Source organism: Mandrillus leucophaeus, unplaced genomic scaffold (genome assembly GCF_000951045.1).
Source record: "Mandrillus leucophaeus isolate KB7577 unplaced genomic scaffold, Mleu.le_1.0 Scaffold150, whole genome shotgun sequence".
Classification (NCBI taxonomy): domain Eukaryota; kingdom Metazoa; phylum Chordata; class Mammalia; order Primates; family Cercopithecidae; genus Mandrillus; species Mandrillus leucophaeus.
In genome coordinates, this window is record NW_012101477.1 from 3,206,520 (window position 1) to 3,218,469 (window position 11,950).

The 11,950-nt window shown below is 42.0% G+C and overlaps 1 protein-coding gene across 2 annotated transcripts in view; it reads right to left on the reverse strand.

Moving 5' to 3' along the window:
* The window catches only part of RALGAPB (Ral GTPase activating protein, beta subunit (non-catalytic)), a 108,285-nt gene that overhangs the window by 79,164 nt on the left and 17,171 nt on the right, over positions 1-11,950 (reverse strand). For both annotated transcript variants that reach the window (XM_011974974.1, XM_011974975.1), the window contains exons 2-3: positions 7,938-8,153; positions 3,323-3,525 (exon numbers count right to left, since the gene is read on the reverse strand). In XM_011974974.1, coding sequence (XP_011830364.1) covers positions 3,323-3,525; positions 7,938-8,123 — 389 coding nt within the window. In that variant the 5' untranslated portion in view covers positions 8,124-8,153. The remainder of the gene's footprint in view (positions 1-3,322; positions 3,526-7,937; positions 8,154-11,950) is intronic.

An 11,950-nucleotide genomic window follows, 5' to 3' on the forward strand; every position in this document is an offset into this window, starting at 1 on the left:
GGAGTGGGGAGATGTTCCACATTCAGCTAAAGGTGGATCTAGTCCAGGTAAAGCCCTAAGGTTCAAGCTTGTGTCTACTGCTCTGGCTTACTTGAAGAAGAATAAAAAACTACGGCCAGGCGTGGTGGCTCAAGCCTGTAATCCCAGCACTTTGGGAGGCCGAGACGGGCAGATCACGAGGTCAGGAGATTGAGACTATCCTGGCTAACATGGTGAAACCCCATCTCTACTAAAAAATACAAAAAACTAGCTGGGCAAGGTGGCAGGCGCCTGTAGTCCCAGCTACTGGGGAGGCTGAGGCAGGAGAATGGCATAAACCCGGGAGGCGGAGCTTGCAGTGAGCTGAGATCTGGCCACTGCACTCCAGCCTGGGCGACACAGCAAGACTCCATCTCAAAAAAAAAAAAAAAAAAAAAACTATATCATAGCCCCAAACCTAATCAAGTAATGTAAGAGGAAGTCCAGAATAAGAAATAAAAATACCACTAATGGCCCTGGAACTGACACTCTTCCAAGAGTGCATGCCTCCTACATGGTAATTTAGGCCTACCTACCATTTCCAGGCCTACCTACCATTTCCTGTCCAATGACAGGAAAGGAAATACCTGTTCCTCAGGTACTGAGGCTCCTCCTCACTCAGAAGGCCTAAATTCAGATGCAGGGTCCAAAGTTCTAAAGCTAACAAGGTAACCTTTACATAAAAACAAACAGAAGAGCTAAACACCAGAGATCTCCTTTTCAAAAATATCAAGTTACTTTTTAAAAAGTAACTTGTGATCTTCAGAAAAACTGCTTTAGAACAGTGGTGGTGAATGATGGCCAATGGGTCAAATCTGGCCTGCTATCTTTTATTGTAAACAGAGTTTACAAATCTGGCCTACTATCTATATTGTAAGTGAAGCTGTATTGGAACACAGTAATGATCACTCATTCACATACTGCCTATGGCTGCTTTCATGCCATACCAGCAGAACTGAGTAATTACAACACTATATAACCCACAAAACCTAAAATGCTATCTGGCTCTTTGTTAACCCTGCTTTAGAACAATAATATGTTTTTTTAAAGTACAGTATAGTATATGTGAGCAATTAAAACCTTAATCACCTTTAAAAGGTGATTTACTCTTCGCTCAATCATAAAAAAAAAAAAACTGATGGGCAAAACAGAACGGTTACATTCATTCTGACATAATCTCTAGCAAAATGGTAAAGGCAGTTCCCTCCATTTTGAGTGTCAGTTTTTATAAAAACAACCAATTGAGTAAACTTAGATGACAGTTTTGTGAACTATCAGAATCAAATAAACAACTAAAACTTCAAATAATGGGAGATGAGATCGTAACACCAATACTTAGCATTGAAAATATTCAGCTAAGTTTCCTAAAACATTAGCCAGGAAGAGAACTCTAATTCTCAGTTGAGTAGCCTCTCAGAATTTACTAACACTTATGCATGCACACTTTTGAGAAAACAAGGTAATTACCAAATAGCAAAACCATTTATAAGGTAGTCATGTATCTCAAAAGAGAAAAAGCAAAGGCACAAGCCTAATTAACTCAAATGCCATTAATTTTTTTTCATCAATACAAATTAGCTGAGCACTGAGAGGCAGCAGGCTTACAAAGAGGAAAGAGACACAGTGACAATACTACTCATGAGACTATCGCAGGCATGAAGAAAAAGCCCAGTAGTCTCCTAAAAAGATAACAAGAAAGTATTAAAACTATTATATCATTTTAGAAGAACCTGCTTATAAACAATATTCTAAGTACTCCCAACTGTTTCCTGTTTTTTTGTTGTTGTTGTTTGTTTGTTTTGTTTGAGACAGAGTCTCACTCTGTTGCCCAGGCTGGAGTGCAGTGGTGCGATCTTGGCTCACTGCAACCTCCGCCTCCCAGATTCAAGCGGTTCTCCTGCCTCAGCCTCCCATGTAGCTGGGATTATAGGCACATGCCACCACGCCCGGCTACGTTTTGTATTTTTAGTAGAGACAGGGTTTTGCCATGTTGGCCAGGCTGGTCTCGAACTCCTGACCTCAGGTGATCCACCTGCCTCAGCCTCCAAACGTGCTGGGATTACAGGCATGAGCCACTGTGCCCAGCCTATTTCCTGTTTTTAATTCCATTTGAAATCAATAAATACAAGCAACACGCATTTAATTCACACCTATGGTAAGTATTAAGTACTAAAATACCAGTACTGCACCAGATACTGTGGAAGCCTAAAATAGAGACAACACAGTTCCTGCCTTCAAGTTGGTTAGATCGGGAAAGGAGACACACATTTTAAAAGATAAGCAACAAAACAGCAAGAGATACAAGAGTGATACAGAAAGTATCACATAGGTTCAGAGAAGGTGTGAGCGCTGTGGGCCTGAGTGGTTAGGTAGGACTTCTCCTCACAAGGTGGAACTAAAGAACCAACAAGAATGAGATGTGGTGATGGAGAGAAGGAGGAGGAAGAAGACAAAAAGACATCATGACGGGAAAGATCTTTAAGAGGTCTTAGAGGAATGTCTGACTTATGAGTCTGACTAAACAGCAGCATTCATGCAGAATTAAGAACAGCTAGTTTGGTTAGAGGCCAGACTACACCAGGCATTTCATGCATGGTATGCTGTTTACACCTGAGCCAACAGACCAGAGTTCCGGAGAGTTCTCTTTTTTAATTCAGATTTTCCAAAGTAATCTTCCTTCTATATTTAGAAAGTTAAAAACTTACAGAGCTGGTTTTCAAAGTCCCTCACTGTATGACAGAGCAAAAGCTCTAACCAGAACTTTACCAAAGGGAGATTGCCCTACTGCTCCTTGAAGGTATCCTACATTATGATATTTAAGGCCTTTGCCTAAGAGGATAGAAAAAAAGTTAGAAACAAACTATCAAGAGTAATCTTTTGGCTTACTATAAAGTTGCCCATAATTGTTTCAAGGGTCTTCATTCTCTCATAGGAAAGATGCCTCTTAAGGTAGATACATCTCCCTTAGTTGTGTTTAGCCTAAATGGAAACAAGAATGTGACAGGCAAAAGTATATATTTTCTTGAGTAGAAGGGAAAGATGTTACAGTATTTTAATATCTAAGAGGTATGAGATTTTAGAAGCAAAGCCAAAAACTTGTAAAGAGCACATACCTGTTAAAAACACCTAGTAAACATTACATAAGCCCATCTTTCCTAACATTCACATTAATACAATCTTTAATTGAACACACGAAGTCACTGTTCAGAGGACTAACAATGAAATCAGCTCCTATACTATAGTAACATTTATGAATATTTTACTATGCCCCTGATAATGGGCCAGATAGACAGGTACAGCTTACCTTGGTACAAAAAGATTTTGTAGGTGTTTTAGTATACTTTGAACATATTGATTAGGCTCTTTAATAACTGGCAATGGAATAGAATCTTTCGGCAACACTAAAGCCATAATCCAGTCTGTATATACATCAACGCAATATTTTACAGTCTCTCCATCCAATGGAAGGGTCAGTCCATAGCAAATTACTTCCATGGTCCATTTTACCTAGACAAAAGAAAATATCCATACAGAATTATTATACATGCCTATCTCAGTAGACTGATTTAAAATGTCAATCTCTTTTATTGCCAAAAGCCTCTAAATTGATATTCATCTCAATGTAAGTATCAGATTTATTTTAGATAATGCATTTTTCACATATCCAACATACAATTTCCCAAGCAAAAGATTTAAGAAGAAAATAAATTACTTATTTTTGACTATCAATCCTATGCTGGTTTTTGCCCTTTAGATATTATTATTATTTGCTCTGTGAATTAAAAAGTAAATACAGGTCACTTCAATTTTCCAGAGATTAGAGACACAAAAATCAAACATTTTAGAGTTTTTTCTCCACTTATGTGTAGCATTTAGAAAATCATATAAAGTCAGTCACATTCCATCTCCAGATTATGCAAATGAACAAACAAGAAGAAAGATGAACTGTTTGACTCTTATTTTACAACTGTTTCCTCTGCCCCCCCCAAAAAAAAAACTAAAAATGAAGAACAAACACAGCTGAGAAAGGACTGAAGCTGGGTAAGATCTTAGCAAGGCATTTAGCCGCACTGAATGAGTCCCTGCCTCCTGACCTAGCTGAATCACATCCTAAGGACTGACAGAACTTGCCTAAGAGACTGCTGAACCACTAGGCTGCCTGCAGTCATAACTGTAGAGATTAAATAATCTGGCCCAAGTCACTGGTTTATAAAAGGTAGAGCTGAAAACTTGAATCCTGGTCTTCCAACTAGAAGGTACCACTGGACAACTTTTTCCAAAATGACTTTGGCACATTAGTCTACTATTATTCTGTCATGTGGTATCTGGACCAGTTACAAATCCAGCCATTCTACCATCATCTGAGCTATATGTCACCATCTATGAGAAACCCCAATTTGCAAAAAAAAAAAAAAAGGAGGAAACTGTATTCCAGACATTGCAAACTGGAAAGTTTAAGTGAATTCCAGACAAAACTTTGAGACAAATTACCAAGCAATCAGTGAACACTTACAAAAGAGAAGCATGATTACCAAGACCCAGCCTGCTCAAAAAAATCAAGTCATGCCAAATGAGCTTCACTCCTTTATTAACAGGGTTACTATTTAGAGGGCTGACAATGGTGTAGTCCTTGCAGTTTACAAAGCACTTTCATAAATATCATCTAGCCATCACAATAACCCTGTGTAGACAGGGCAAACTATCCTTACTTTATACATAAGAAAACAGAAGCTTAGCAAGATTACGCAATTTGGCACAAGTCACTGGTTTATAAAAGGTGGAGCTGAAAACTTGAACCCTGGTCTTCCAACTAGAAATTTGAAGCTATTCTCACCATGCCATTAACAGAGTTCTCCGGCAAATGGGTATCTGGGTGTTAGCAAGAAATCTGGGCAGCCCCAGGATCTCCTTGTGGACAAGATGGAGACATATGGCCCAGAGGATGGTAGAATGGCTAGATTTACAACTGGTCAAGATACCACATTACAGAGTAACAACAGATTAATGTGCCAAGATCATTTTGGCAAAAGGTGCTCAGTGGCATGCCAAAGGCTCTGCCAAGATTTTAACTTAGGGGGAAAAAAAAGAAAAACAGTGCATGCTGATCATCTGTAGATATCACAAAGCTAAAAAGGATGGCCAACTTGCTGGACAGAAATTCAGGATTCAAAAAGACTTCAACGGCTTAAAACCAAAGTTAAATCTAATAAGATAAATATATATATTACATTTTTTAAGCTCAAAAGCAACTACAAAGGTTAAGGGTAGGAAATATATGCTTTAACTGCAATAAGTGTTAAAGAAGCCTATAACAGCACAGTGAAACTGTGACAAATTTGGAGCAGGGTGTAGCAAGATTTAGCCACATAATAGAAGAGATTCTAAAAGACATTGCAGGTCCCTGATTATCAGATGAAAAACCAAGAAGATATCTTTGGTGGCATCTTCACACAATCATTTAATTTTATAATTCTAGGCCGGACATAGTGGCTCACACCTGTAATCCCAGCACTTTGGGAGGCCGAGGCGGGTGGATCACCTGAGGTCAGGAGTTCAACACCAGCCTGGCCAACATGTCAAAACCCTGTCTCTACCAAAAATACAAAAATTGGCCAGGTGCAGTGGCTCACACCTGTAACCTCAGCACTTTGGGAGGCCAAGGTGGGCGGATCACCTGAGGTAGGGAGTTCAAGACCAGTCTGGTCAACACAGAGAAACCCCCGTCTCTACTAAAAAAAAAATACAAAATTAGCCGGGCATGGTGGCGCATGCCTGCAATCCCAACTACTCGGGTGGCTGAGGCAGGAGAACTGCTTGAACCTGGGAGGCAGAGGTTGCGGTAAGCCAAGATCACGCCTTTGCACTCCAGCCTGGACAACAAGAGCAAGACTCTGTCTCAAAAAATAAATAAATAGGCCGGGCTCGGTGGCTCACGCCTGTAATCCCAGCACTTTGGGAGGCTGAGGTGGGCAGATAACAAGGTCAGGAGATCAAGACCATCCTGGATAACACGGTGAAACCCTGTCTCTACTAAAAATACAAAAAATTGCCAGGCATGGTAGCAGGGCGCCTGTAGTCCCAGCTACTTGGGAGACTGAGGCAGGAGAATGGTGTGAACCCGGGAGGCGGAGCTTGCAGTGAGCCGAGGTCATGCCACTGCACTCTCGCCTGGGTGACAGAGCAAGACTCTGTGTCAAAAAAACAAAACAAAAAAAGGTGTAATTCTAGAGGACACAGGAATTCTCATCCCTTTTCAAGGGTGAGAAAGGAGAAAAACCAGGGCTACACCAGAGCACCTCCATCTACTCATGTACCATCTCATCCCAGGAGAAGGCAACAAGGGATCACAAACACACCAGGAGGAGAGGCACTAGGGTCTGTGCTAGTCCTCAGGGATAAATCTAGGGTCCTCTGAAGAGAGAAAAATGTTCCTCAGACTGAAGACCTTTACTCTTCAGAGACCCATGGCTGAGGGAGGATAACTGCCCCTAGAGCTACAAGTTTTAGTCTTATATCTAAGTCTAATCTCTCCTTCACAGGAAACCAAAAACCAAACAGAAAAAAAGGGTCTGAGACATAGGGTACAGGTTTTGCTAAACGTGAAGCCTGAAGGTTACATGAGCTTCTTCAAGACAAGGGACAAAGTTTTAATCCTGCGTCTTAGCCAGAATTTATACTAGCAAGCTCCTCTACTACTCCATTCTCAGGGCCCCTTCACAACTTCCCAATAGCAACTTTTTAACTTCAGCCTACGCCGCTGAACCCAGGAACAAAGGGCCAGCTTCAGGGCAAGCCATTCCACGAGCCCCTAGCTTTAGAAACAGTAAACACCCAGCCTGGGCAACATAGTAAGAACATCCCTATAAAAATTTTTTTTTTTTTTTTTTTTTGAGACGGAGTCTCGCTCTCGCCCAGGCTGGAGTGCAGTGGCCGGATCTCAGCTCACTGCAAGCTCCGCCTCCCGGGTTCACGCCATTCTCCTGCCTCAGCCTCCCGAGTAGTTGGGACTACAGGCGCCCGCCACTGCGCCCGGCTAGTTTTTTGTATTTTTTAGTAGAAACGGGGTTTCACTGTGTTAGCCAGGATGGTCTCGATCTCCTGACCTCGTGATCCACCCGTCTCGGCCTCCCAAAGTGCTGGGATTACAGGCTTGAGCCACCGCGCCCGGCAAAAAATTTTTTTTTAATTAGCCTGGCGTGGTGGCACGTGTCTGTAATTCCAGCTACTTGGGACTCACTGGGATGGAAAAATCATTTGAGCCCAGAGAGACCGAGGCTGCAGCGAGCTGTGGTCATGCCACTGCATACTAGCCTGAGTAACAAAGCAAGACTCTGTGTTAAAAAAAAAAAAAACAGCAAACACAACCCCAATTCCAATCACCTAGGCTTAGGCCAGAAGGGCTTGGCTTCTCTGCAGCACTCTTAAACCTGGAAGTCAGAAAGGGGTAGGTAGGTATGGGGACAAGGGAGAGCTTAAGCACAGCATACGCATAGCCTGAAAACTCGACATGAGTCTTCAGTCAGGGGCCATCTAGAGGTAGGGATGAGGTCTTCCAACCACACTCTAAATGGAAATCAGAAGACTAAGCCTAGAGCTTTGGGGAAAGGGTTTGACATTCAAGTCCCTGTCTTGGCCTTTAGCTTAAGTGGAGAATTCACCATAACTAGTAAAAAGTCCCAAGAGCAAAACAGTACAACTCATTCCTTACAACCTCCACAAACTCCGAGTCCCAGCCCTCAACTCAAACAAGATCAAAATTGAGAAGTCATACTACGTTGGGCAGAAATCCATTAAAAAGCTGACGTTATTCTACTACAGCTCTTTTCAAAGAAAAAAGAACAAAAAAGTTAACATTAAACAAATTCTTCAAGAACAAATGTACATTTTCATATAAGAGAATGAAATTTAGAAACACTTACTTCTTTGTCAGTTTTTAACAAACTCTCACTACCAGCCACTGAAGGGGTACCTAACACCTGCCCAAGAGGACGGACTACAGCATTTGCCACCTCTCGTCCAACACTCTCTGGATAGCTGTGCAGCACACTGGTATGGCCTTGATCATTCTGAATCACCAAATGCAGTGACCTCCACTCAGAGTACATCGTGCCACTAAAGTACAATCCAAATGGCACCTGAAAAGACAAAACAGAAATGCATGTCAAATTATACTACTGGAAATTAACAGAAATAAATAGAACAGATGTATAGACTTTCGGCATGATAAAGAATGCTGCAAACATCTTGCCTCTGAAGACAGAAAAAATATATCTAAATGTTTTGAGAATATCCCAGAACCTCAGGGTAAGATTAGGTAGGAAGGCAGAACCTGCAGCTCTCTGAGCACCTCCCCAAAAGAGCCCTCGGAAGCCCTGGGGCAGAGCTGGAGAAGATGGCCATTGGGCAGGGGAATAACATGATTAGATATGGGACATTCACAGCATGAGGGAACCCTCCACATGGTTCCAGGACAGAAAAACATGGGAGAATGGAATGTCCTAAGTAGGAAGGGGAGACAACGGAGAACTTACTAAGACCCAGGTTTTCAGTCAACAGTTTCAGAGTACCTACTATCTGCTGAATACATATCCCTACAATTTCTCAGCACTGTCCTCAAATTACACTTAAAAATTCTTTGAGACTGTTTCATTCTCTGAAACAGTGGTGCTGAAACTACCAGCACTGGAACACTGGGAAGTCACAGTGTTCTTTAGGAAACATATTAAGAGCTGCCACTTATTAAGCATTTAATACATACTACTCATATAATCACTAAAACAACCCTATGAATATTCAGTAACACTATCCCTATTTCACAGATGAAAAACTGGAGCATAGAGAGGTTTGCTTCTTACCTGAAGCTTTAAAGTTATAACATGGTAGAGCTGGGTTTTTTTGTTTTTGTTTTTTTGAGACGGAGTCTTGCTCTGTTGCCCAGGCACACTGGAATGCAGTGGCGGCCATCTCAGCTCATTGCAACCTCCGCCTTCCAGGTTCAAGCAATTCTCCTGCCTCAGCCTCCCAAGTAGCTGGGATTACAGGCGCCCGCCACCACGCCCGGCTAATTTTTGTATTTTTAGTAGAGAAGGGGTTTCACCATGTTGGCCAGGCTGGTCTCGAACTCCTGGCCTAAGGTGATCCACTGGCTTTGACCTCCCAAAGTGCTGGGAATACAGGCGTGGGCCACCGCACCCAGCCAGAGCTAGGCTTTGAACCCACATCTGTTGGGCTCCAGGGCATATGCTCTTAGCCATGATACGTGCTGTCTCTCCCTATTCTAAACACTCTCCAATGCAGGTACTTCTGCCTATTCTGTACACGCTCCATAAAATGATATCTAAGTCTACTGCACATAGGAGGGACATCAGCTGCAAGAAAACATATCTGTATGAATGCAATGTAAATATTACAACCATAAATCCCATACTCATAAAGAGGATAAATGATGGTTAGCCCTCTCCAATTCATTTCTGTTAACTTCCACTTTCTACTTGTTCTGAAATCTGCCCAGCGAGCAGTTTAAGCAAACTCAAGGTTATAATTAATCTTTAAAAAGTTCTATCCCTAAAAGTTACCTTTTCCTCAAACTGGGAAGAGATTAGCATTGTTTAATTTTATCCTGAGAAACCTTATCCCAGCTCACCAAACATCAAGAGCTTATGACATTTTTCTAAGACTAACTCTATTTAAGTATAAAGAAAAAATTTTAAAGAATTTTTTAAAAAAGAAGAGCATATCGCAGGGCACGCTGGCTCATGCCCGTAATCCAAGCACTTTGGGAGGCCAAGGCAGGCAGATCACAAGGTCAGGAGTTTGAGACCAGCCTGACCAATATGGTGAAACCCTGTCTCTACCAAAAATACAAAAATTAGCCAGGTGTGGTGGCGGGCGCCTGCAGTCCCAACTACTCGGGAGTCTGAGGTAGGAGAATGGCGTGAACCCGGGAGGCGGAGATTGCATTGAGCCAAGATTGCGCCACTGCTCTCCAGCCTGGGTGACAGAGCGAGACTCCGTCTCAAACAAACAACAACAAAAAAAGCATATGACATTTGAGAATCACAGAGCTACAGAATGAAAATCAAACTCTTTAGTATGAGAGTCAAAGTCATTCACAGTGTGGTCCCAAACTACCTTTCTTTCTCCTTTCCATACACAGGAATCCATATACTTTCCCTCTCATCCGATTCAATCTACTCAGCTTCCTCTGGAGTCTGAGGGACTCTAGGCCCGGGTACCCTTCAGTGACCCTATAAGGATCCTGTAATCTCCTCCCTCCTCTTCCTCCTCCTCTGGATCTTTCTCTGAAAACGGGAAGGCAGGAGGAATGGGCCATCATCTAATAAGGCACCCACAATTCAAAGGAAGAACAGATGCATCTGACTACTAAAATTGCCTCAGTTGCCTCATGATGTATAAGGAATTCCCCCAAGGATATCCTGGTGTCCCTCTGAAATAAGCACTCTCAACAATATAAGGGGGGAAAGGGAAAGTTCTGATAGAGAGCCATCACCATCAAAAGACAACTGATTCCTACACGTTTTTTCCTTGCTTTTTAAATTTAACATATATACACATAAATACTTATGTGTATACTACATATATATACATATAGTATAAATATATACATACTGTATAGTCTCTTATACAAATGCATAAGAATATTATACTACAGGGGTTTTAGTTTTAGTGTGGTTTTACATCCTTTTCATTTTTTGTTAGGTGTCATCCCCTGTCCAAATAATTTACTTCATGAACAGACAATCCTGTTAACATCTTAACATTCCCTCCTGTATTTTGTGCCACTCAAAACTTTTTTTTTTTTTTTTTTTTTTGAGACAGAGTCTCGCTATCACCCAGACTAGAGTGCAGTGGCATAATCTTGGCTTACTGCAACCTCCGCCTCCCGGGTGCAAGGGATTCTCCTGCCTCTGCCTTCCAAGTAGCTGAGATTACAGGAGCATGTCACCACGCGCAGCCAATTTTTGTATTTTAGTAGAGATGGGGTTTCACCATGTTGGCCAAGCTAGTTTCAGGCTCCTGACCTCAAGTGATCCACCCATCTTGGCCTCCCAAACTGCTGGGATTTCAGGCATGGGCCACTGCACCCGGCCTCAATCATATTAAAATAACTTACATACATGCATAGCTACAGATTGTACAGGTACCTCATGAACATCCTTCTAATTAATAACAGATTCGTTTTAATGGCTAGATAATTTTCCATGGCATTTGTGTGGCCTAATTTACTCAACCAGTCTCCTAATGATATGCATTCACTTCATTCCCCATTTTTTTGTCACCAGGAAATAATGATGCAATAAACATACTTGTTAACATACCCTTAAGAAGCAGCAGCCTTTTTACTTCTGTGGAATAAGTTCTCGAGTTAAACTGCTAGATAAAAGGGTACATGTATTTTTAATATTATTAGGTCTTACCAGATTGCTTCCCAAAAAAACCCGTAACAATTCCCGTTTACATTAGGAACAGATAAGAGCCATTCTCTCATTTCACCCCCTCCCTGCTAGAAATCAGCATTATTTATTTATTTGTCAACTTGATAGGTATAAAATAAAATTTCATTGTTCTAGCCAAAGATTTATTTTACAGCTTCCGGTCTTGAGTCTGGCTTAGAAGGTTTTACCCTCCCCTGGGAGGCCGAGACGGGCGGATCACAAGGTCAGGAGATCGAGACCATCCTGGCTAACACGATGAAACCCCGTCTCTACTAAAAAATACAAAAAACTAGCCGGGCCAGGCACGGTGGCTCAAGCCTGTAATCCCAGCACTTTGGGAGGCCGAGACAGGCGGATCACGAGGTCAGGAGATCGAGACCATCCTGGCCGACACGGTGAAACCCCGTCTCTACTAAAAAATACAGAAAACTAGCCGGGCGAGGTGGCGGGCGCCTGTAGTCCCAGCTACTCGGGAG